General features: G+C 42.3%; 1 protein-coding gene across 6 annotated transcripts in view; it reads right to left on the bottom strand.

Moving 5' to 3' along the window:
* SORCS2 (sortilin related VPS10 domain containing receptor 2) overlaps positions 1-27,061 on the bottom strand; it is a 1,263,434-nt gene that overhangs the window by 165,429 nt on the left and 1,070,944 nt on the right. For all 6 annotated transcript variants that reach the window (XM_033949940.1, XM_033949949.1, XM_033949957.1 and 3 more), the window contains exon 10: positions 17,763-17,909. In XM_033949940.1, coding sequence (XP_033805831.1) covers positions 17,763-17,909 — 147 coding nt within the window. The remainder of the gene's footprint in view (positions 1-17,762; positions 17,910-27,061) is intronic.

Genomic DNA, 27,061 nt, shown 5'->3' with positions numbered 1-27,061 from the left:
ACCCTACAGAGGAGAATATGATTTAAAAGAAAAGTACAATGTAAAAGAATGATTCTAAACGATTTATGACAAAAAAGAACCGATCATACAGTAAAAATGCAATTTAAAAGGTGATACATTGCATAAAAGAAGCATAGAATTTTTAAAAAAGAAAACCAGTTAGGATACAAACTTTTCAAATAGTTGGGTCTTCAATAATTTTCTAAAATCAAGATAAGAAGAAGATCCTAACGCAATTTTACCGAACCAACCATTCAATTTAGCAGCTTAAAAAGAGAGAGTTCTCTCAAAAAATCTTTTGTAACGACATAATTTAACAGAAGGAAATGTAAATAAACAAACTCTGCGTGTGACCTTATATGGGTGGTTCAGAGAAAAATGGGAAATAAAGGATCCAGGTGACAAGCCAAAAATAGATTTGTAACAGATACAAGCAAACTTAAACAAAACTCTGGCCTCAATCGACAGCCAGTGAAGTTTCAAATAATATGGTGTAATATGCTCCCATTTTTTCAATCCAAAGATCAATCGATCTGCGGTGTTTTGAGCCACTCTCAATTTTCTTAAAAATGGTGCAAGATTATTTGAGGAATATGAAAGCTAATACTTGTGTATTATACCCTGTCCCTCCTGGCTGTTGAAACAAACTGCCTCTTTTACAAAGCCACGCTAGCTGTGCTAATGGCCCCAAAGCACATAGAAATTTAAAGGGCTTCGGGGCTGTTGCTGCGCGGCAGCCACTAGCGTGGCTTTGTGTAAAGAGGCCGAAAGTGTTTCTAACTTTTGTAACCTACTCAAAATATTATAAATGGCTCTCCTTTTGAGGGCACATCCCATGAGCTTTTGAAACAAGGTATTATTTAGCTGGTATTGAAAAAAATAATAATTTGATGTAAGCTACCACCTAATAGCTAATATGGTATTTCTCAGGAAGATCATTAACTTCCAACTAGAGAATGACACGGTGACAAAATTCATCACAGTTCCCGTCCCCGTGGATAACTGCGGGAAACCATCTTCATGCCATTCTTTAAGGAGAGAGGGAAGAATCAGAGTATGAATGACCACAACCACTGACCCACAAGCTTTGCTTTGAAGAATGCTGGTGTAGAAGGACAGAGGATGAAATAGACACTAGAAAATGACATGGGATTATTTCCTGCGGTTATCTGCGGGGACGGGAACAGTGATGAATTTTGTCACCGTGTCATTCTCTACTTCCAACTCCCCCCGCCCCTCCCCCCACATATACACACTTTTATAAAGCCATGGGGGAAACGCTCCATTGCCTATTAAATCCCTTTGGTCATTGCAGTAGCGGCTGCTACTGCAACTTTGTAAAAAGAGCCCAAAGTATGTTCTTGCTTTTCATACTGATTTTATTGACTTCAATCAGATGGGTTTTAGATGACTTCACAGTACAGAGACCTCTCTGTGGTTCTGACTTATTGGTGGTCCTGTTGAACCTTTTGGCTGCCCTTGATACCGTTGACTATGATATCCTCTTGGACTAGTTGTGGGAAATAAGAATTGAAAATACCATGTTAAGCTGGTTTGCATTTTATTTTATTTTTTTAAAAGGTAGTTCTTTTAGGTGGCAGAAAGGCATATAAATGGCCTCATAGAATGCCTAGTAGAAAGGAATGACCCATGATTTGATGGTGTATATTTTACCAGGGGCCATGTGCATGGGTGGAATTTAAGTAGAGTGGCCAAGTCTGAGTGTAAAATGATAGAATTCTACTAATATGTGTGTATGCACTAACATCTAGGTGTAACTGTTTATACCAGTCATAGGGCTGGTATAAGGAATTACACTTTCATGTGTTTATGGCAGCTAAAGTGAAAAGAAAGGACTTTCTCCCTCAGAAACTTCTCCCAACAGTCAAATCTTCGGAATTTTTGGTCTACCAGCTAGTTGGACCCTAACTGAAACCTCCACCACCTCATAACCTCGATGTGAAATGGGGGCGAGAAATACACAGCCGGCACCCTGATACTCCTCCGATGGCTCTTACTCAGGGCATTCACAGCCTGCACTTAAGCCTTTGAGAGTATCAGAAGGTAAGCTGGCTCCCAGGGGAACGGACCCCGAGCTCCAAGAAGGCACACAGCAAGCTGGCCCCACAGGTCCTCCCAAAAGCTTGTCCTGTGAAGCTGCAGTCCAGCTCCGGGGCATCTGCATCCTTTCCCAGGCAGAGATCACCTAAATAAGGGATCTTAAGCCACCGAAGCCACTGAAAAAAAATTGAACTTAACGCAAAAAAAAAAAAAAGAGAAAAAGTAGAAAAAGAAAGCAGATCAGATCAGAAACACCTCTGCGTAGTTCATTTGCAGAAGGAAAAAAATGAAGGGGCACCATGCTCCACTGCTATGTGGGATGTGCAGAAAGCGTGGCTCGTGGGTTCAGATTGAGCATCTATCCTATAAAATCCGGAGTGGACGTAACAGCTTCTAATTTTAGCAGTGTGCATCTCCTTGATGGATCTTGACACTCTGCCCTTTCTCTGATTCTATTTACAGCCTTTTTGTGCAATTATAAGGGACGGGATATCTTTTCTATATCTATGCAAATGACACTGTTATTTAGGTCAAGAGAGAGCAGGTAATTTCACATTTCACATTTAACTCTATTTGATATACCGCAAATAAATTCAAAATAACTAAGTAGTTTACATAAAGTAATAAATCAAGTTTTTAAAAGGAAAAGGAAACTGCATGAGAGAAGGCCTAGGCTGCAGATTTATAGTAATAGCAGGGCAGGGGAGGAAGGGAAACTAAGTTACTCTGTAATATACAAGGAGGGGTGGAAGGCTGACTAAAGGCATATGAACAATTCCATTATTTATATAACGCATAACCTTATTTAGTTCCGTGCGTTTCACAGTTTAAGAATCTGAGACAATCTCAGGAATTACACAAAGTAACAAATTGTTAAGTTTTAATCTTATATTACAAAAAATTGTCAAATAAATACATTTTCAAGAGTTTTCGGAAATGTTTATACGATACAGCGATAGCTATTAACAGACTAAAGGCTAGATTCACTAAGCCCACCGATCAAGTCCCAACCACTTAGCGACCCCTTTGCGACCTGATTCACTAACCTCATATCCTCCGATCCGTGCATGCAAATGAGGGGGAACGGCATTCAAATGTAGGCAGGCAGCGACTTACTAAACAAATCTGGAATGCAGACTGGAGTGACCGATCAACAAAAGAAGCGACTGCTGGGGACCAGTCGCTCATTGCTTTCCGATTGCATCTCCTGCTCTCTGCCTGGATTCTCCTGCTCTCCTGCCCCGACTCTCCTCTCACTGCCCTGCTCTCTGTCCTGACTCACTGCCCTGCTCTCGCCCAGAATCTCTCCTGCTGCCCCGACTCACCATCCTGCTCTCGCCCTGAATCTCCTCCTCTCACCGCCCTGACTCTCCCGCCCTTCCCCGCACTGCGAGCCCCTGTTTTTAACCCGTGGGTTTAAAGCAGGTTAAAACCATGGGCTTGCGAAGATAAAGAGAAGTAAAAAAAAAAGTTGCTGCTCTGTAAGCATGTGCAGACCATCTACAGATGTGCAGTCAGTTGGGGGCGTGATTCTGATCGTCCTCATTTACCTGAGGACGCGTCGTGAATCAGCCCCCCGGACCAGGATAGGATCCAGATCAATAGGTCCGTTTAGTGAATCTAGCCCTAAGTTCCTTGTCTCTGATTGCTGCCTGAAACGAGAATAACCTATCAAAGTATTTTTTGTATCAACAAACCTTAACAGAAGGAAAAGTACAGTATAATAAAAGGAGTTGAGATCTTTTTGATATAGCCAGTTCAAAGTGATCCTTCAGATATTTTGCAGTAACTATCTTTGAGGGAAAGGCCTGGGAAAAGTAGCAGACTTTTAAAAAAAAGTCTTATTTCTAGTGCAAAATAATTCCAGAGCATGAGTCCTTGAATGGCAAAGCAGGAAGTTCTAGCTGATAGTGGTCCAATTAAGCAGTGAGATGGACTGGTACTTTTTTGTTGTTGTTGTTTTATTAAAACAGTAGCAACTACTTTCTATAGGCATTTCATTGGTTTGAGGCTTAGGGGGAATGATAAGTCTGCAACATCATTTTGGGGAGAGGTAAGTGTTTTGTGACAAAATGTGATAAGGAGAGAGGGGGGGGGGGCTTCTATTTAGCACCAAAATTGTATGACAACATTTATTGATGACCCCCTCTAAAGTAATTAAGGTGCTTATTTTAGAACTGCTATTCAGGTTTCAGTTTTGCATAAACTGACATTTAGGGAGGAAGTAATCAACTTAGGCTACAGTTAACTTCCATTTATTATCACAAGTTGGGTTATTTTAGCCAAGATATACATGTTTAAAATTGAAAAAAATGTGCATTCTGCTAGGTCTGGGCATGTTTAGGGTGAGGCTAGGGTAGCCTAAAGAATAAACACATATTCCCCATTACAGAAAGGGATTGCACATCTATGACAATAAAAGATTGACATCCGTATTTACCCCTGCTACCAGGGATATCTAGGTTTAAGAAAAGTGTTTCAATTGAGCAGTGCTCCACTGGAGATATTACGGGAAGCCATCTCGAAGCCCAAATGATGAAGTTACGACTGTCGTATTGTGATCACACCATCAGAAGAGAGAGAGATCACTGGAGGAGGACATCATGTTTGGGAAGATTGAAGGAACCAGGTGAAGAGGGCGACCTGCAATCAGATGGCTGGAAACGTTGAAAGCAACCACTGGGACAACGCTGGAGGACCTTTCCAGACTAGCACAAAACCGATTTCATTTTAGATCTGCAATTCATCAAGTGGGACCGGTGCTATTTAACTTACTTATAAATGATCTGGAAACTGGAACGACGAGTGAGGTGATTAAATTTTCAGATGGCACTAAACTGTTCAAAGTTGTTAAAACGAATACAGATTGTGAAAAATTGCATACAGACCGTAGGAAATTGGAAGACTGGGTGTCCAAGTGGCAGATGAAATGTAATGTGGGAAAATGCAAAGTGATGCACATTGTGAAGAATAACCCAAATCACAGTTACCGGAAGCTAGGGCCCACCTTGGGGGTTAAAGCCCAAGAAAAGGATATGGGTGTCATCGTAGCCAATACGATGAAACCTTCCACCCAATGTGTGTCAACAGCCAAAAAAAGCAAACAAGATGCTAGGAATTATTTAAAAAAGGGATGGTTAACAAGGCTAAGAATGTTATAATGGTCCTTTATCACTCCATGGTGCAACCTCATCTGGAGTATTCTGGTCTCCTTATCTCAAGAAAGATATAGCAGTACTAGAAAAGATTCAAAAAAGAGTGACCAAGATGATAAAGGGGAACTCCTCTTGTATGAGGAAAGACTAAAAAGGTTAAGGCTCTTCAGCTTGGAAAAGAGATGGATGGGGAGAGATATGATTGAAGTGTACAAAATCCTGAGTGGAGTAGAATGGGTACAAGTGGATCGATGTTTCTCTCCATCAAAAATTGCAAATACTAGGGGACACTCGATGGAGTTATAGGGAAATACTTTTAAAACCAATAGGAGGAAATATTTTTTCACTGAGAGAATAGTTAAGCTCTAGAACACATTGCCAGAGGTTGTGGTAAGAGCGAATAGTGTAGCTGGTTTTAAGAAAGGTTTGGAGAATTTCCTGGGGGAAAAGTCCATAGTCTGTTATTGAGAAAGACATGTGGGAAGCCAAAGCTACTCTTTGGGTTTTGGCCAGATATTAGTGACCTGGATTGGCTACCATGAGAATGGGCTACTGGGCTTGATGGACCATTGGTCAGAGCCAGTAAGGCTATTCTTATGTTCTTAAGTCACTAGGACTCGAGTACGAGTACATGGCTCCTAACAACAATATTCTTAATTTCCCAGTGTTTGTTGTGCCCCCTAAAAATACAACTGGCAAATGATACTGAACTCTTTGACAGCTTTAGAAAAAATAAACATTTATATTTCTAAAATATTTTATAGTTTGTTATTTATAACCTGCATTTATCCAAGGTGGGGTACAAAATTACACTTCCCCCTCCAAATTCACAGATTTAGGACTTGCGACTTCGGTTATTCATGAGTTTCTAAACCCTGACCCACCCCCACCTCCCGGACCTGTCCACACCATATCTGGTGGCCTAGCAGTGAAGCAGGGCAGGAGCGATCTTCCTACGCTCCTGCCCCTTGCAGAGCCATCAACAAAATTGGCTGCCGTGTGTTCCTGTGATTTCACGAGACTACAGCGGGAACTCAAGGCAGCCATTTTTGTTGACGGCTCTGCATGGGGCAGGAGTGTAGGAAGATTGCTGTTGCCCTACTTCACCGCTAGACCACCAGGTAAGGTGTGGAGTGGTCTGGGAGGCAGGAGGGAGGCAGGGTGGATCAGAGTCAGCCCTAAAAGGTATTCAAGAATTTTCCATATTCGTGGGTTGGCTCTGCCCCTAATCCCCGTGAATATGGAGGGAGAAGTGTACATACATAAGAACATAAGAATAGCTATACTGGGTGAGACGAGTGATCCATCTAGCCTAGTAACTGGCACATCAAGGGCACAACAAGTACCTGGCAGAAACCCATTTAGTAGCAACATTCTATAGTGGCTTCCCCTATGTCTGTTTCAACAGCAGACAATGGACTTTTTCTCCAGGAACTTGTCCAAACTTTTTAAAAACCCAACTACGCTAACCGCTATTACAACATACTCTGGCAATGAGTTCCAGAGCTTATTTGTTGAGCAAAAAAATTATTTCTTCCTATGTGTTTTAAAGGTATTTCCTTGTAAATTAATTGAGTGTCCCCTAATCTTTGTAAAGTTTGAAAGAGTAAAATAATCCATTCACATTTATCTGTTCTATATAGCACTCAGGATTTTGTAGACCTCAATTCTATCCTCTTCAGTCGTCTGTTTTCCAAGTTGAAGAGCCCTAATCTCTTTAGGCTTTCCTCAGATGAGAGGAGTTCCATTCCCTTTATCATAGTAACATAGTAAATGACAGCAGATAAAAACCTGAATGGTCCATCCAGTCTGTCCAACAGGTACAAGCATTAAAAATTCACGATTAAGTTACATTATCTTTTTTCTTTGATATTTCAGGGCAGTACAACTACTGCAGCTGCCATAAAAGCTCACTCCAGCCTATCTAAACCATCTCCAAATTACTGGAGTTCCCATCAAAACAATCCCCAGCCCATCCTAAACTGAATAGCTAAATATGGGTCACAGACCATGCAAGTCTGCCCAGTACCGGCCTTTAATTCTTCAATTTATACCCTTCATTTTCTGATTAGAGATCCTCCATGTTCATCCCACGCTTTTTTGAATTGTATCACAGTTTTCCACTCCACCACCTCCCTTGGGAGGCATTCCAGGCATCAACCACCATTTCTATGAAAAAGAATTTCCTAACATTACTCTTAAGTCTACCACTCCACACCTCAATTTATGCCCTCTAGTTTTAGCATTTTCCTTTCTCTGGAAAGATTTGGTTCTGTATTAATACCTTAAGTATTTAAACATCTGTATCATATATACCCTGTACCTCTTGTCCTCTAGAGGAGTGTATTTCAACCTTTTTACACCTATGGACCGGCAGAAATAAAAGAATTATTCTGTGGACCGGCATCGGTCTGTGGAACGGCGGTTGAAGAACACTGGGCTAAGTCGTGGGCCAGACCCCACCTATCTCTACCCGATCTCCACCCCAGACTGCACCCCCATAATAGTACTAATTGCACCTTGCACGTCTCGTGCCTCATCTGGAAGCCTTCCCTCTGACGTTGCAATGTCAGAAGGCTTCCAGTTCAGGCGCAGGATGCCCGTAGGAGCCACTGAATCAGTTAGGAAGAGGGAGCTGGCTCGAAGATAATGCCACATCGATCGCACCGTGGATCAGCGGTTGAAGAACACTGTTTTGGGCCTGATGCACGTGCCTGCCCTGTGGACCGGCAGGAAATTTCTGTGGACCGGCACTGGTCCACGGACCGGTGGTTGAAGAACACTGCAGTAGATTACTTGATTGTTCATGTGTTTTCACTTTGTATTTGATGTCAAAAATGAATAAAGAATTTTTTTTAAAAAAGACAAGAAGAAGAAAGTAATCCACAGAAGCATCTGCTAGGATATGCGATGCCTACAAGGCATATTTCAGCATTGCTGTTGGGGATAGAGACAAATCGCGGGCATCTTGCTTTACACGTGAACACTGCCAAAAAAGTCTGGAAGGTAAGACAATTTAGTTTCTCACTAGAATGGTGGAATTTTTTTTGCTATAAATTTTTTTAGAATGTTTAATTTTAAAAAATTTTCAATGTTATTTGAAAATATATCATATATGTAATATGTTGCGAGAATCTTGTACACATTAGTCATAGGTAAAATAAATTTATTGTTTTCGTTACCACAATTTTATTTTGTTCTTCTACAGGATGGTACAAAGGGGAAAAGAGAGCCATGAAGTTTTGCTATCCCAAGAATTTGGCGGGAACCCACTGACCACTCAAGCAACTGCTACTTCTGCACAGTTGACCCTTCCAAACATTGAACTGGCAAGCATGCATCTGCAATCATATATCCTGACATTTCGTCATCCATCGCCCTGGTGCCACATTGCCCTGAGCTCCCCATAACCACTCCCCCAGAGAGAGAGAGTAGCTGTCTTCAGAAGAGAGCAGCAAGTCAGAGAGTGAGGGAGATGTTGTATATCAAGTTTACAATATCAGTGGTGCAGCTGATGAGAGAAACCATACTTTCCAAACCAAAAGACCTCAATAAATTGATCAGAGATCTTTGTCTCACCAAATCCAATGCTGAATTTGTGATGTGTAGACTCAAGCAGTGGAACTTGTTGGATGAAAGTGTGAAAGTCACCACCAATCAGAAGAAGCACCACCAAGCTTAATCCACCTTCTCCACCTACTAAAAGGGGCTCTGCTTCTGCCACAATGTGACCAGTCTGAGGAATTGGAACTGCCTGTAACCCGAAAGAGTGGCATCTCTTCAATGACAGCTCATCCAGGAGAATCAAAGCCATGCTGTTCCATAATGGGAACAAGTACCCGTCTCTTTCACTGGCTCATTCAGTGCACCTCAAAGAGGATTACAATAACACCAAAACCTTACTAGGCACCTTGAGTATGGTTGGGAGGCCATCGGAGACTTCAAAATGGTGGCTTTCCTAATAGGTCTCCAAGGTAGTTTTACCAAGTTTCCCTGCTATTTCCGCCTTTAAGATAGCAGGGACACAAAGACACACTACCAAAGGCAGGACTAGCCACAGCAGACCGAGTTCTCTGTGGGGAGAAATAACATCAAATGGGAATCATTGGTGGATCCCCAGAATGTGCTGATGCTACCACTGCACATCAAATTGGGCTTAATGAAACAATTTGTCAGAGCTCTAGACAAGGGGTCTGCAGCCTTCAAGTACCTTCAAAACATCTACCCTAATCTGTTTGAGGCAAAGGTCAAAGTTGGTGTCTTTGTTGGACCAAAGATAAAGAAGATCCTGAAGTGCAAGGAACTTCCCAAGAATCTAACTAGAAAGGAGAAAGTGGCTTGGAAAAGCTTTGTCACAGTGATTCAAGGCTTTCTTTTTTCCAGGTTAAAGAATGGTGGGAAACTCCTGATGCAAATTTGTTAGCCTATATGTACAGTAGGTTAAGTATTACTGGGCAATGTTACATAGACAATATGCAGCATCATAGCAATATGGTCCACTAAATTTACAATTCATCATATAATAAACTGTCTATATTGGGGTCCTCAAATCGCATTATTCAGAGTTGCTGGATCACTTTTAACCCAGTTGGATACAATCCTGTGAAACATCCCAGGACCTCTCAATATGTGAAAAACAGCATGTAAAAATAAAAATAGAGTTCTTCCTTATGTGCAAATTACAATGTATACTATAGTCTTAATTCAAATCACAATTATTAATAAATTATCTTGTGTCCAAAGTATTTGCTGGGAACCAAAATCACATTTACAGCTGCTCAGCTGACAGATAAAAAATGAACTCTGTACTCAATGGGATTCATATCCAGAAGAGTCTTATTCTCTTTGGAATAATTTTTTTTTGTTTTTTTTAGTAGATGATGGCAGATAAAGACCCGAATGGTCCATCCAGTCTGCCCAACCTGATTTAATTTAAATTTTTTAATTTTTTCTTCTTAGCTATTTCTAGGCAAGAATCCAAAGCTTTACCCGGTACTGTGCTTGGGTTCCAACTGCCGAAATCTCTGTTAAGACTTACTCCAGCCCATCTACACCCTCCCAGCCATTAAAGCCCTCCCCAGCCCATCCTCCACCAAACGGCCATATACAGGCACAGACCGTGCAAGTCTGCCCAGTATTAGCCTTAGTTCAATATTTAATATTATTTTCTGATTCTAAATCCTCTGTGCTTATCCCTCGCTTCTTTGAACTCAGTCACAGTTTTACTCTCCACCACCTCTTTCGGGAGCGCATTCCAGGCATCCACTACCCTCTCCATAAAGTAGAATTTCCTAACATTGCCCCTGAATCTACCACCCCTCAACCTCAAATTATGTCCTCTGGTTATACCATTTTCCTTTCTCTGGAAAATATTTTGTTCTACGTTAATACCCTTCAAGTATTTGAACGTCTGAATCATATCTCCCCTGTCTCTCCTTTCATCTAGGGTATACATATTCAGGGCTTCCAGTCTCTCCTCATACGTCTTCTGGCGCAAGTCTCCTATCATTTTCGTTGCCCTCCTCTGGACCGCCTCAAGTGTTCTTACATCCTTCGCCAGATACGGTCTCCAAAACTGAACACAATACTCCAAGTGGGGTCTTACCAATGACCTGTACAGGGGCATCAACACCTTCTTCCTTCTTTTATCTAATATTCTTTCATTAGTGGGTTCATTTTTGCTTACTTGAAGGATGAGATAGTGACTTTTAAAGAGAGAAGATAAACCACACTATATGGCTTCATAGAAACAATTCTAATATTCTGTACTGGGTTAAGTTCAGTCATGATAAGTAAATCCACATATTCCTGGAAGTTGTGTTCTTTATGAGGTGGGATATGAGTAGAGTTGGGTTGATTGGGGTAAATGCTATGAATGTGGAATGGTTATATATCTGCAGTTAATTCTTGGGGCTGCATATGGAGATAAAATGAAAAATGCAATGTATATGTATTGTCACAAGGTAGCCCCCTGTGACTGAGAAGCTAGGCCCATAGAAGCCTGTTCCCAGAACCAGGCAGAAGAAAATTAAGTCAGTTTCTAAGGTGACACCTCCAACACCCCAGCCTAGACCCAGGAATACACAAGGAAAATATAACCATGAAATCATGAGCAGTGAGGTTCCCATTTGTATTCTCCTAGCTGAGGGTTGGAAAGAGGGAATAAGATTCCGTAGGAACTAACAGTGCTAGGGTAGGGGATCTTGAACAGGTTACACACAACAGCCATGGGAACCTGATTCAGTGCAACACATGGTACATTCTAGAGAATACCACATTAGGGAACAATCTACACTTGTTCCTTGTTACCAAAACTCCTAAAAAGAACAGGCAACTTGCTCCAGGAAGGGGTCAGCCACAGAACCAATCCAACCCTGGAGAAGAATGGAACAGTGAGGAGAAACCAATACCTAGAGCAAGGATGATGTTTTTGAAACTGAAGCATTTAATAATTACCTGGATGATTTAGCTGAAAGTAATGAGAATGCTTATCCAAAAGAAGCTATGGAATTTGTTGAAGGGAATTCAGAGGCAAATGAATATGCTTTGGAAACACACTGTGGCTGAAGTAGGGCTGTTCTGAACCTGGCCATTATAATAAACCTGTTGTTGAAGTATTGCCAAGCTGAGCAGACATACAATATTTGTTCTTTAATAGTATTGTCTGGGGCTGGTTATCTGGAGGAATAGTGTGCTATGTACTGCTGCTCTAGAACTTTAAAACCTCTAAAGCTTACCTAAGAAAGTGTGGAAAGCCAGGGCAGTAGCCTTTAACTGTTTGTCTAGATTGTGGGTCCTATTTGAGGAGGGACCACATCCACCAGTCAGTGTGGGTAGGAGGCCCCTTTCTGCCCCTGAGTTTAGCTGGAAGGAAAACTCAGCCTGACAAGTCCAGGCAGGTACTGCCTTTAGAAGCATTTTTGAATGTGAAGTTTGAAAGTAAATGAATGTGTTTTCCCAGTAAGAAAGGTTTAGCTCGCAGTGGGAAATGAGCTACACAAAGGACCTGCCTCAGGGTAGGCCCCAGGCCTATTGCCCTGTATTCTAGAAGCTATTTTATTTTTCTTGATTTTTGGATTTGGGGTTTGAACAACTGAAGTTGAAAGTTGAACTTGAGCACTGCTAAAACCTTGGCAAATTGGGACATTGCAAGGAAGGAAACTGGTGTGTAAAGGAAACCTTTTGATGAAGGATTTTTCATCTTTATGTTCTTGAACATTGTGAACATTTTTTGCAGTGCTTGTCTGAACTGTTGTTGAAATGTTTTGCCTATTATCTTTTGAAATAAAAGACTATGCTTTGAACTTTGAGAAACTGTGTAATTTTAGCAGACCACTTAATCCACCACTCCAAAAGCTGGTCAGCCCTGTGTGCTCCAGGCACTTCTGGCCTGTCCCATCTGGCTACGGCCACACCCGGTGACAGTATAGAGGAACAGTATTGCATTTAAAGGATCTTTTTAACTGACACAAATATCTGTATTGCATTCTTTTTTTCATTTTTCTATATTTTAAAATGAGTTAATGTAGACTTTCTTCTTATGCATTTGAAGGCTTGTTTTTTTTTTTTAAGTCTTTATTCATTTTTAAAACTTTCAATAAGTGTAACATAAGATACAATCATTTTATACTTTAACATCACTTAATATACTATCAAAGTTTAACTCAGATCAAATATCCCTCCCCCCTCTTATACCCAATAATTGTACTTAAGCAAAAGAAATCATAAAATATTCCCTCCCCCTCCCCACCCTGGATGTGTACAAACAAAGGGAAAAAATAATATTCATTCTGTACAATATTTTGTTAATGGCTCCCAAACATCCCTAAATTTCTTAAAATGTCCCTGCTGTATGGCTATTACCCGCTCCATTTTAAAGATTTGACATAACGAATTCCACCAAAAATTATAATTCAGCCGATCCCAATTTTTCCAGTTTTTCATAATTTGCTGTACGGCAACCCCTGATGGCTTGTTTTTGAATTTATACATTGCCAGTAAAATAGTTATAAAAATCGTTTAGTCTCATTTTTCATTTTGCTGTCGTACACTTAAAATACAAGGGGTGAAGTTCCCATACCTAGCGCTATAGGTGGATTTTCAGAGACATGGAGACTCCAGAAAGTATTTCTTCACTGAGAGGGTGGTCGATCATTGGAATGAACTCCCACGGCAGGTGATTGAGGCCAACAGCGTATCAGATTTCAAAAATAAATGGGATATTCATGTGGGATCTCTAATGAGGTAAGGGCAGGGGGTGGTGAGCAAAATCAAAGAGAAGGGTCAATAGAGTGGGCAGACTTGATGGGCTTTGGCCCTTTTCTGCCGTCATTTTTCTATGTTTCTATGTTTCTATAGGGCCTGATTCTATATATGGCACCTAAAACATCAGCGCTGACTAGCATGGCACTAAGATTGATTCTATAAAAGTTACGCACAACTTATAGAATCACACTTAGGCCCTGATTCTGCAAAGTGCGTCTGATTTTAGGCAGCTGTAGGTGTCCTACAGCTGTCTAATCAGCCAATCAGGATGCACGTTTAAAAAAAATGCTCCCCAGGCAGGCCGCCTATATTAAAGGCGCCTCCGGGAGGCCCGCCTAGGGAGGCCCACAAGACCACCTAAGCTCGCCTAAGGGTCTTAGGCGAACCTAGGCGGCCCTACGCGTCTCCCTAGTAGAGGAAGAGACTCTTACATTGTAAGTATACGCGGCCGCTATACTTATCGCGGCAAGGGATCTCCCTGCCGCGATAAATATAGCGGCTGCGGCTGCCTGTCGGATTGCCGACAGGAGGGTGTCCAACCCTTCCTGCAGGAACGCCGCCCCCGACATTCCTGATCACCGGCAGGAGGGTGCCCAACCCCTCCTGCCAGAAGGTCGCCCCCCCTCTGGACTCCCCACACTAACACCCCCGATGACCCCCCCTTTAACCTACCCCCAACTAACCTCAACCCCCAATTAACCTCTAATTGTTGGCCAGCCGGCCAGCTCTTGCTACCATCCAGCTGGCAGGCCTGCCTCGTCGAATTGAGGCGGGCCTGCCCCTTCCCAGCCCATCCCTGCTAAGCCTAAGGCCTGATTGGCTCAGGCTCTAGAAGCCTGGACCAATCAGGCCTTAGGAATAGTGGGTCCGCCCATCCCCACTAAACCTAAGGCCTGATTGGCCCAGGCGCCTATAGCCTGGACCAATCAGGCCTTAGGCTTAGTGGGGATGGGCAGACCCGCTATGCCTAAGGCCTGATTGGTCCAGGCTTCTAGAGCCTGGGCCAATCAGGCCTTAGGCTTAGCGGGGATGGGCTGGGAAGGGGCAGGCCCGCCTCAATTCGACGAGGCGGGCTTGCCGGCTGGACAGCAAGACCCATCCAGCTGGCCAACAATTAGAGGTTAGTTGGGGGTAGGTTGTGGGGGGGTCATTGGGGGTGTTAGCGCGGGAGGGGCATTAGCGTGGGGTGGTCCGGAGGGGGGCAGCCTTCTGGCAGGAGGGGTTGGGCACCCTCCTGCCGGCGATCGGGAGTGTTGGGGGGGGGGGCGGCATTCTAGCAGGAGGGGTTGGGGACCCTCCTGCCAACAATCGGAAGTGTCAGGTGGGGTGCAGCCTTCTGGCAGGAGGGGTTGGGTACCCTCCTGCTGGTGATCGGGAATGTCAGGGGAGCGGTGTTCTGTTAGGAGGGGTTGGGCATCCTCCTGCCGGCGATTGGACAGGCGGTTGCGGCAGCTATACTTATCGGGGCAGGGAGATCCCTTGCCACGATAAATGTAGCGGCCGTGTCTACTCTAACCCGATTCTGTAACCGGCGTCTGTAACATGGACGCCGGTTACAGAATCGGGGTTAGTGTAGGCCTGATTTTGTATTGGACGCCCCTCCCTTGTGTCCTATACAGAATCTGGGCCTTAGTGACAGTGTGTGTCTTAAATTTAGGCACACCCATTTTAGGCCAGCTAAAACCAGGCCTAAATGTCTCTGTCTAAATTATGCGCCGAGCAGTTGGTTGGTGCCTAACTTTTAGGAATGGTCAAGATGTACCCCTGGCAATCAAAATTTCACAAGTTTCTTGCTGTACAAAACCAATATAAAAACCTATATCAATCATTCTAACAGAGAAATCTACCATGAGACATTTGACAAACAGTTACTACTATTACTACTATTTTATTTATTTTAAAATATATCTCCCACCTGATATTTAGGTGAGTTACAAACAACACGCATAAAATCTATCATAAAAATATCAACAATACAAAAATTATAGCTCACTTAAAAGATAAAGCTGTATAAATGCTTTATTGCCAAAAATATAGTTTAAATGTCTGTGTGTTCCATTCACTGAAATTCGTTTTTGGCCTCTGAATTAGGAATAGGGAGAAATCAAACGTAATGAAATTGCTGTACAAGCAGATGTTCTGAATATACCTCTTATAACTACTCAGGCTGATATTTAAAGAAGTACATACAGAAAGCTATTAGTGTTAAATTAGGGATGGGGTGGTGGTTAATGTTAGTAACAATTATTGTGGGGTTGATATTCAAAGCCAGAAACAGCTCCCGGCTGGTTAAATTGCCTATTTGGGGTTAAACTGCTAATTTGCAGCAGCATTTAAATGGTTAGTGCTGCTGAAAATAACCAGTTAACGCCAGAAATGAAAACCGGCTATTTTGGAAAGTGTTCTGGGGATGGAGTGGGCACTTGGCCAGTTAAGTGCTGATACTCAGCACTTAACCAGCCAGGTTAACCACATAAGTCAGTCTTATCTTTATGTGGTAACTGATACTTGTGCAATATTCAGCACTTAACTAGCTAGCTTTGCGTTAGTCATTTCTGGAAACTCAGAAATTGAATACTGGTGTCTGGACACGGCCTGGCACTGAATTCTTGGCTATAATTCAGGTGGCATTCGGCAAAACACTGATCACCGCCAGCCCTGTATTTGTAGGAGTGATCTTCCTTGTTGCAATCTGTCAACAAGCCTGTGTCATGCACATTCTTTTCCTCTCTCATTTTTTAGTTGTTGCATTTCTCCTTTGAGGGTGATTCTATAATAAGGCACTTACAAAAGGCGCTGATTATGGTGCCCACTTTAACCCATAGTAACATAGTATAATGACGGCAGTTAAAGACTTGAATGGTCCATGCAGTCTGCCCATTAGTTATTCTCATTAAAAATACATGATTACATTAACTCGTCTCTTCTTTGATATTTCTGGGCCATAGACTAAGGTCTACCTGGTATTGTCCTAGGTTCCAGCTGCTGAAGTTGCCATCTAAGCTCACTCCAGCCTATTCAACCATCCCATTGTTTGCAGATATCTACTGTAAAGTCTGGCCAGTAATGTCCTCATGATCAAGTTCCTATTGAGGCCCTCCCTAGCCCATCCTAAACTGAATCAGCATATATGGGACACAAACCATACAAATCTGTCCAATTCTATATTCTAATGCAAGTGGCTGAAAATGTGCTTACATTTACTCAGCCTTGTAGCTGGAACATGTGTAAATTATAGTACATTCTTTCCAGGCTGGACTATTGTAACTCCATCTATCTAAATCTAACCAGGAAAAGTCTTCAAAGACTTCAGTGGATCCAGAATACCGTGGCTAGGTTGATCTTCGCAAAAAGCAAATTTGATCATGTTTCCCTGCTTCTGTCAAAACTTAAATGGCTTCCCGTAATTTCTAGGGTTCACTTTAAATGTGCCTGCCTAACATTCAAGTTCTTGCATGGCATTCTTCCTCCTCTAATTCCACTATCTTGAAATTCTATGAGACCTGACACTACCAGATCCATCCAAAAACTTAAACTATCTTTCCCCTCGTTAAAAGGCGTTATCTATGCAAGAAAATTAGGGAAATCTCTTTTCTTCAAAATCACTGAGCTTTGGAATAACCTTCTTGCCCTTCTACGGAATCTGGGCTCCTTCCAATTATTCCGAAAGCATCTGAAAACTTGGCTATTCTCAAAAATGTAAATCTCGCTACCCTCTTTATAATCACTAATTCTTATTATGTTTTTCCTTCCTTATATTAAAGTTCCTGTAAACCGTGCCAAGCTCTATCTTTATGGAGAGGATGCGGTATATAAACTTAAGGTTTAATTTAGTTTACTTTATCATTTACACATGAACATGTACAGGCTACCCATGTTCCACCCTAATTCTGACCATACACATGCCCATCAGCAAAGGGCCAATTCTATAAAGTGCACCTAAAAAAATTGGTGCTGACTAGTGCAGTGCTAAGCATGATTTTATAAAAGTTAGATGCACTTTACAGAATCACGATTAGAACTACCTAAATAAGTGGCTGCTTATATACTTACCCCATTGTTTAGTCACATCATTATCTGCTCCTTTTATAAAACCGTAGCACAGTTTTTAGCACTGGCCGCAGCTGTAACAGCTCCAACGCTACGGTTTTGTAAAAAGGGGGGTATATGAGCTCATGTGGACATTTTTTGTTCATTGGTCTTCTTCCTAGATGTTCAGTTATCTCTTGATTAGAAACAATTGTTCAACTCAGTTAAGTAATAATAAAATATAACACTTACAGGTTTGCAATTGGTTGGTTTGCCATTCATGTCCATAGTGGGTGGAGCCAGATAGTCCCAGTCACGACCTTTGTTGTAGGTGATAAGAGTAGTCACTTTTCCATCAATTTTTTGATTGGCCAAAAAGACTCCTTTAACTCCTCTGACCTGTTGTACAGAAATTAAGACCATTAATAGCACATTGCTGTTTCCTTCCTTATTCTTTTCATGTTCAGAACTCAGCACAGCACCTATTGATATCCACAATGAGACGCCTACCCACAAAGTAGACATGACTAGAGGCAGAGAATAGGCATATTATGGCCTAGGTCTTGGTAGGCACTGGTAAATTAGGTCAGGAAAACTCTGGCCTAATATACCGGTGCTTAAATCAACTTAGGCATCTCTAGGCATGATTCTATAGACGACACCTAGCAGTTGATTGACAACTGCACTGAATGGTGCTTAGGAGTTAGGCGCCCTTTTACAAAGCCATTTTACAAAGCCGTGGTAGTGATTCCCGGTGTGGCAACTGCGACAAAGCCCACAGGAATTAAATGGGCTGTGTCATATTTGTTACACGGGAATTGCTACCACAGCTTTGCAAAAGTGGTCCCAAGATCTTTATGGAATAGAATGGCTACACCTTTTACCCATTGCTGGGGAATGCGCTGTAGGCCTGATTCTATAAACAGCACCTAGGTTAGGCATCCTTATCGAGAACACCTAGCCATCTTGATTCAAGCTCTATAGTGCCCTCCACAATAGTAAAGAGTCATGCATGTTTCTTTTCAATATAATCCCTTATTTTGTTTAAGGGACTGTCTTTCAGCTACTTTGCTTACGATTCATGAAGTGGTCATATCATAGCAAATCAGAGTGAATGTGTAATGTAAAATTTGATCAAACCCTTCCCCAAAAACTCAGTTCAGCAGGGTAAACTTACTTTCAAAAATCTAAGAAAATATTGTTGCATTTTAAAAATCACAGTGGCTACAAAGGCCTTCATGAATGTAAAAGAGAAAAGAACATCCCAACAATATCAACACACATTGATGTTTGGGCTTTGCTTTCTGCACAGCACAGCACTATTTCAAACTACTAAAGGAGATCAGTTTCCAAATGCAAACATATATAACTGTCTGGTTCTAAACAGCTTGGGTAGACCATATCATCTATAACTGGAAGACCAATTACTTCCTATCTATATGCAGCAACAAAAACCAATGGAGAAAAAAAAGAAATGTACTGTGGAATCACTAAATAAATGTCTGTTTTCACATGAATTTCAGAGTGCATACATGCATTGAGATGGAGGGAAGCAAAGATGCATCACGACGGTTGAACTTATGAGAAATTGATCAAGCTGTTGGTGTTAATGACCCACAGAGTGGCTCTGATATCAGCTCATGTGGGAAATTAGTCATCTAGTCTTCCATTTAGGGCCTAATGCAGAAATGCTTTTCTCTCATTCAGCAGGGTTACTTTAGTACAGCTAACTTTGCAAAGAAAGCTCCGGAATGAGAGGGCATAGGATGAAGTTAAGAGGTGATAGGCTCAACAGTAATCTAAGGAAATACTTTTTTATAGAAAGGGTGGTAGATGCATGTAATAGTCTCCTGTTAGAGGTGGTGGAGATAGACTGTATCTGAATTCAAGAAAGCATGGGACAAGCACCTGGGATCTCTTAGCAAGAGGAGGATGCTGTGGATGGGCCATTTGGCCTTTATCTGCCATCATGTTTCTATGTTTCTCCCCAGAAATGGGCCGTATCTCCTTAACCCCACTACTGAAAAAACCTGATCTAGACCCAGCTACCGACTAATAGCAAACATTCCTCTCCTTACCAAGATGCTAGGATCCATCATATCCACTCAACTATCTTCCTACCTTGAAAAATTCACCATTCTGCTACCCTACCAATACGGCTTCCGTCCCAACTTCAGCACCAAATCCCTTCTGACCTCTTTAATCTCAAAAGTTCAACATCTCCATTCTCGCAACAAGTTCGCCGTCCTTCTTCAATTCGACCTCTCTGCAGCTTTTGATATCGTCCATCATGATATCCTACTTTACCAACTCACTGAGATAGGCATTAACTCCACAGTCCTTGACTGGTTCTCAAAGTTCTTACGCTCCCGCTCCTACACAGTCAACATGAAGGGCACTTCTTTCTCCCCCTGGAACCCGATCTGTGAAGTCCCACAAGGCTCACCTTTTCAACATTTATATGTCCTCCCTTAAACTCCTCCACCTCTCCCCCCCTTGAAACACTTTACATTTACTCAGATGACATCTTTTTCCTCCTTGAGACAGACCGGAACCTCACCAACCTCTCTGCGAAAATATCCTCAAGTATATCAAATCTTCAATCCTGGGCCCACACTGTGCAGATGAAACTGAATGAATCCAAAACAAAACTTCTCTGGAAAAAATTGGACCAACTGCCCACCTCCATCCCTCTGTCCTCTGGCCCCACTCTGCATCTTGAATACTCAAAATTCTGGGAGCATCATAAACTCTACACTTTCCTTCAATGATCACCTCAACTCCCTAATAAAAAAAAATTTTTTCAGCCTTCACATGCTGAGGAAAGTGAGAACCTGTTTCCATCAAAAACACTTTGCCGTCCTTATCCAATCCACCATCCTTTCCAGACTGGACTATTGCAACTCTATCTACCTAAGCCTAACAAAGAAAAACCTCCAAAGACTCCAGCGGATTCAGTATGCCGCTGCAAACTTATCTTCGTAAAAAGCAAATTCGACCACGTCTCACCGCTTTTGTCCAAGCTCCACCTGCTTCCAATAATCTCCAGAGTCCACTTCAAATGTGCCTGCCTTACTTTCAAGATCCTACACGGCATCCTCCCCCCCCCCCTTTATTCCTCTTTCTTGGAATTCCTCTAACCCCATTTCCACCAAATCCACCCAAAAACTGAAACTCTCCTTTCCCTCTCTAGGTTCCTCCCTCCCTTTTAAAATCACTGAGCTCTGGAACAACCTTACCTCCCCTCTTAGGAATCTGAGCTCCCTCCAGCTCTTCCGTAAACATCTGAAAACCTGGTTATTCTCAAAAATGTAACTCTTCCTCCCTCTCTGATTATTCTAGTCCTCTAAATTTACTCTTCATCCTTTTCCTCCTCTGGAGTTCCTTTCTACCCTAACTCCTGTTAACTGTGTCGAGCTTTGCGAATGTAGAGATGGTGCGGTATACAAACCTAAGGTTTAGTTTAGTTTAGTTTCTAGGTATACACACACACACATAAAAAATAGGACTAGTAAGATTGTGCCTACTTTTATTTGATCAGATGTAGCAAAGGTAGAGTTTGGATGTTGCTATGACATATACATGTATTTTTATAAAATATGTTTGCACCCACATAGACAGTGGAACACTTTTTGTTTGGGGGTGAGGCCCAAAAGCTCAGCCCTAGACCTCTCTCTCTCTCTCTCTCCAGCTCCTGGTTCCATCACCTACCTCCTCTGCGGCCGCTATCATTTTAAATCTTCGGGCAGCCGTCAGCGGCAATGAGTGAGCCTGCTGCCGTCAACCTGCCCTGGAAGTCTTCATTATGCAGCAAGTGGATGCTGTAGAATGAAGGCTTCCAGGCCACGCCGATGGCAGTAGACTCACTAGTTGCTACTGATGACTGCCCAAAGATTTAAAATGAAATCAGCCGGGGAGAAGGTGGGTGGGGGAGTTGTTGAGAGAGTCATAACTCTTTTTATCTCCAACAGCTAATTTGGGGGGGGGGCCATGGTCCCTGTTGCCACCCCCAATGTCCATATATGCACACACAAGAGGCAAAATTATAACAGGGTGCCTAGACAAGAAGCCAGAGGGTGCATGTTAAGAGCCTATTCTATACAGCAGTGATTCTCAACCCAGTCCTCGGGGCATACCCAGCCAGTGAGGTTTTCAGGATATCTACAATGAATTAGCATGAGATAGATTTGCATACAGTAAAGGTAGTGCATGCAAATATATCTCATGCATATTCATTGTGGGTATTCTGAAAACTTGACTGGCTGGGAGTGCTCTGAGGACTGAGTTGCAAATCATTGTTGTAAAGGAACTACAGTTAAGTATGAGCCCCACTCCTTTGCACATCACCTTTGCAGATATGTGTTATGTACGTTAAGCGAATACTTACAGAATAGCATGCAGGAAGCATGCTAGCATATAAGCACAGAGGTGTGCACCTATGCATTACATTATAATATTCTACATATTTGCACATGTAGGGGGACATTCCAGATTCCATTAAAGAACAGAGCATAGGAATGGAAGAAAGTGATTACGATATACTTCTCCCTCCATATTCGCTGTGATAGGGGATTAACAGAATTGCAAATACAGAAAAACCACAAATAACTTTTTCATAAATTATTTGATGTTTTCTATTAAAAAACATCGTGAATATGGTGAAACCGTGAATAACATGGTGGGAGACCTGGCCTGTTCCTGAAGGAGAGGCAAAACACAGTGAAGAAAGTGCTGGGAATCAGCGATTTTCTCTGTAAAAGCTTGGAATCAGCAATTTTTCTATGCAAGCTGACGTAATTTGTGGGGAGGAGCCAGCAAGCTAAAAACCATGAATAATCGAAACCGCGAATGCTGAAACCGCAAATACGGAGGGAGAAGTGTATTTGACCAATACTTAAGAAAATCTCTTTGAACTCTGCTTCCCCATCTGTATTCTATATCCCTCTAGTAGCCAAGCTTGTTGAGAGCAGCTTTTCTCCATCTGAGAGATTTTCTTAATCAAAACAAATACATTACATCTGCATTGATCAGAATTCAGATCAATGGTTAAGTTGCATCTTTTTGGTTTAGCATTTTAATGAGAAAATTGGTGAATAGGGATCCTGTTTATTGGCAACTATTTAAACAAAATTTAAACATTATTTTTAGATTTTCTTAATTACTTGGATTTAATTTTTTTTTCTTACTCTTTGTCCTTATCTTTTCTTTGCTTTCCTATTTAATATGGTGTTCTTTTCATTTCTTGTTTTTATATATTTCTGTACATCGTGCCGCTGATATATCAAAGTGCAGTAAAAACTTTTTAATAAATATAAATATTTTGTGATGAACAGAGCACGGCGATTAGTCTGGTTGATTTTATGAGGGAAATCAGGGTTCAAAGATTATATTGGTAAAAGAAACATAGTCATAATGGTACCTCTTGACGTAACCTCAGTATTTCAAGTTTCAATTTATTTGATATACCGCAAATATAACTACAGTTAGGGCTCCTTTTACTAAGCTGCGATAGTGTTTTTAGCGGCTGCAGAATCTTAGCACGAGTTAAACCCGTGCTGCGTGGCTAGAACTAACGCCAGCTCAATGCTGGCGTTAGCGTCTAGTGCGTGTGGCAATTTAACGTGCGCTAAGCGTGCCCTAAAACCGCTATCACAGCTTAGTAAAAGGAGCCCTTAGTCTAAGCGGAGTTGCTCTTTCATTAGAAAATCAGCAAAGTAATAAATTATGTCCTCAGGTGTGGCATCACTATGGGGCTCCAGACTACCGTCCACCCAATCGAATTTAATAGTAACTGATGACACATCTAAAGTATCAGAAGTCCCAGCATGGAGAAGAAAGGAGCAAATATCTTGAATGACTTGCGCGAAATGAACATATGCCTCAGACTCAGGAATATCTTTAAATCTACAATTACTTCACCTGGAGAGACTTTCTAAGTCTTCACCTGCATCACGCAACTCTTACCGTTCAAGACTGCCTTGCATCTGAGCAGTATGAAGAGACTTAAATCCTCATTAGCAGTGTCCATGTGGTCCTCTAGCTCTTCTACTTGAAACCCTATGTCGTCTAGCTCCTGTTTTATTTCACTAAGTATACCTTGCAGATTGACACGCACTCCAGCAATATCCAATTTCAAGTCCTTCAACCAGCAAAGCACATCTTTTTTAGTTATTTCCAAATCACTAACTGCACTGTCCATGGGCAGATCATCCTTTGAATCAGTCAGCTTTTTATAAAAACTGCATTTATAGTTATACATATTTCATACAAATGAAATTCAAAGAAATCATAGTCCACATCAATGAAAAGAAGTGAGTGAAATATTACACACCATCACAGTGATCTTGCCCGTGAGCACTTGGTGGTTTTGCATGAGTCTAGCAATTTATTGGTATTTTCGGTGTATCAATATTTATCCATTCCTGCTCCCTGATGATGGTAAGTAAGCCCAATGGTCAAAGTTTGCTGAATTTAGAGGGAAATTAAGCAATTCTAACATTATTATTTATGTATTCAGTTTTCTTTACCATTCTCCCCAGGGAGCTCAGAACGGTTTAAATGGATTTATTCAGGCGCTCAAGCATTTTTCCCTGTCTGTCCTGGTGGGCTCACAATCTATCTAATGTACCTGGGGCAATGGGGGATTAAGTGACTTGCCCAGGGTCACAAGAAGCAGTGTTGGTATGAAACCACACCCTCAGGGTGCTGGGGCTGTAGCTTTAACCACTGCGCCAAACACTCCCTACTCCAGCAGCACCCTGTTTAAGTGTCCAATGTGGCTGTGACATCACCTTCTCCCATTTACTTTAAACTTTCTTTTTGTTTCCCCTCCTATTCTTTTCTAAAATTTGATTTTTGTTATACCTCCTTCCATGAGGCCACTACAACCAGTAGCATATCCAGAAGGTAATTTCTGGGTGGGCCAACAGGTCAAATGGATGGGCATATGACATTTAGTCTATTGTTGTCTACACTTCCACCCTCTCCTCTGGACCCTACTCTCCCCATCCTCCCACCAAATTTAAAACAGAAATACCTTGACTGGCAAGGATCCCTAAGCCTCCTCAGGTGAAGATATCCTCTCTTGGGCCATCATAACACCATGGTAGTCAGCCACTAATGCGGGCATCCTGCACATCCTCAGCTCTTGCATGAGAACCGAGCATGTGCGAGGAACCAGAATCGGCAACTGGGAGCATGGCTGCTGACTGCTGCAGTGTTCTGATGGCATGAGAGTTTGGGCTGAGGCTGTCCTCAGCTGGTGAGGTTTGGGGGACCCCTGCCAGCTACATCTGTGGTGTGCACCACTACTAAGTAGGCCTGAGCCAAAAATGGCCCACCAGGTCCACCCATGGCTATGCCCCTGTTGTATGTAGCTGTTTGTTTTTAAGCTCATTTTTAAATCTACAACTCACTTCTGTTTCTAGATCATGGTTTGACAAACTCAAGGTGCCAGGTCACTAAGGTAACTATCTGGTACTTAGGACTCAGGGCAGCAGTCTAGTGGTTTGATAGTGGACTCACTCCTGGATCAAAAGCACATATATTTTGTGTTTTACTGTTCATCAATAACGATGGATAAAGATGAGCTGGATGATGTAGTGCATAGATGTCAGAACAGAGGGGCCACATGGGGCCAGGGCCTCCCCATAAATTGGCGGTGGCTCTACTCACCCATCTACCTCCTCTTCTGGCTGCTGAAATTTTAAATCTTCAGCATATAGCATATGTTCTTCTTTTCTTTCCCCCTCCCACCCAAGTGGACCCTGCACTTCCCCACCTACCTCCTCCCTGGTCACTGCCATCAGCTTGCCCTGGAAGTCTTCATTTAGCAGCGACTTCCTATTCCCACCTAGGCAAGCTAATGCTGAATGAAGGGTTCTGGGGCAGGCTGCTGGCAGCTATCTAATCTCATTGACGCTGCATGGCGCCTGCCTGATGAATAGAAATAACAGCGACGGGAGAGGAGGTAGGTGGGAGAGTCAGGAGCTCAAGAGAGAAGCCCCGTTGGGGGTGTGGGAGGCTGGGAGTAGGGAAGACAGAGAGGACAGATGTTGCACGGGTGGGGATGGGAAGGACAGATGCTTCATGGGCTGGAAGGTTAAGAAGGGAGGGAAAGGGAGGTACTGCATGGGTGGGGTGCTGGGAAGAGAGGTAAAGAGATGCTGCCAATGGGGAGGGAAGAAAAAAGAGAATTTGTTGGACACTGGTGCATGGAGTGGGAGGGAAAAAAGATAGTATACATAAGGAAAGGACGAAAGGGGAAGAATTGTTGGACATAATAGTGGCGGGGGGAGGAGAAATGTTATTCTAGGAGGGAGGAGAGATGACTCAAAGAAGGAAAAGATGTCAGATTCTGGAAAAGGGTGATGGAAGGAGAGAGAGTTCTCAGATCACTGGAAGGGAAGGGAGAGAGAGATGCCAGACCAGGGATAGGAAGAAGGGGGAGAGAGATATGTCAGACTTTGGGAAGGAAAGGAGAGAGATGCCATATCTAGGGAAGGGGGGAAAAGGGAGCAATGTTAGACCATGGAGAAGGGGGGAAAAGAAGGAGAGAGATGTTAGACCATGAGAAGAGAGAGGGAAGGAGAGAGAGATGCCAGACCATGGGAGAGGAGAGAGAGATGCCAGATCATAGGAGGGGGAAGGGGAAGACAGAGATGTCAGACCATGGGAGAGAAAGGGAAGAGATGGTGCACAGCAATGGGTGTAGCAGGAAAGAGAGATAGAAGAAATACTTCTTATGGATAGCTGACAATAGGGGAGAAGAAAGAGGAAGAAGATGGTATATATGGATAGATGGGAAGGGAAGACATGGGAAAGTAGATTTTGAGAAGAAGGCAGAAAAATGGAAGAATGTTGACTGTTAAAGGTTAATGCCAAAGATAGATGTAGGGACAATTACAGGGACTTATGTATAAACACTAGTCAGTAAAGTAGCTAAACTGATGAATGAGACTGACTATGATGGTAATAATTACCAGTGGGGAGAAAGCAAATGACTCTTTAAAAAATGCTCAGAGAAGTGAAACTCTGAAGAGGGGGTGAGAACCTCCTCTTGAGGGAAGAGTTTACCGTCCAGTCATTGCATTAACTTGTGAAACATCATTCTCTGACCACTGGTAAAATATATATCAATAATTAAATACTTCTTGCAAAATCGACATGAAATGTTCAAAAAAATTTTATGCAAAAAATCCCTCTCGCTGGAAAAATGATGCAATGCACTTATCTGTGAAATACTCTTAAGGATCTTAGGGCTCTTGGGGGTCTCAACGCGGCCCCGTTTCGAGTTCTGCTTCAGGAGACCCAGATACACTTTTTTGCATAAAAATTTTTTGAACATTTCATGTCGATTTTGCAAGAAGTATTTAATTATTGATATATATTTTACCAGTGGTCAGAGAGTGATGTTTCACAAGTTAATGCAATGACTGGACGGTAAACTCTTCCCTCAAGAGGAGGTTCTCACCCCCTCTTCAGAGTTTCACTTCTCTGAGCATTTTTTAAAGAGTCATTTGCTTTCTCCCCACTGGTAATTATTACCATCA

The sequence above is a fragment of the Geotrypetes seraphini genome, chromosome 1, assembly GCF_902459505.1.
Source record: "Geotrypetes seraphini chromosome 1, aGeoSer1.1, whole genome shotgun sequence".
NCBI classification, from domain to species: domain Eukaryota; kingdom Metazoa; phylum Chordata; class Amphibia; order Gymnophiona; family Dermophiidae; genus Geotrypetes; species Geotrypetes seraphini.
Note: the sequence above shows the minus strand (reverse complement) of the source record. Positions and strands in the feature narration are given on the sequence as shown.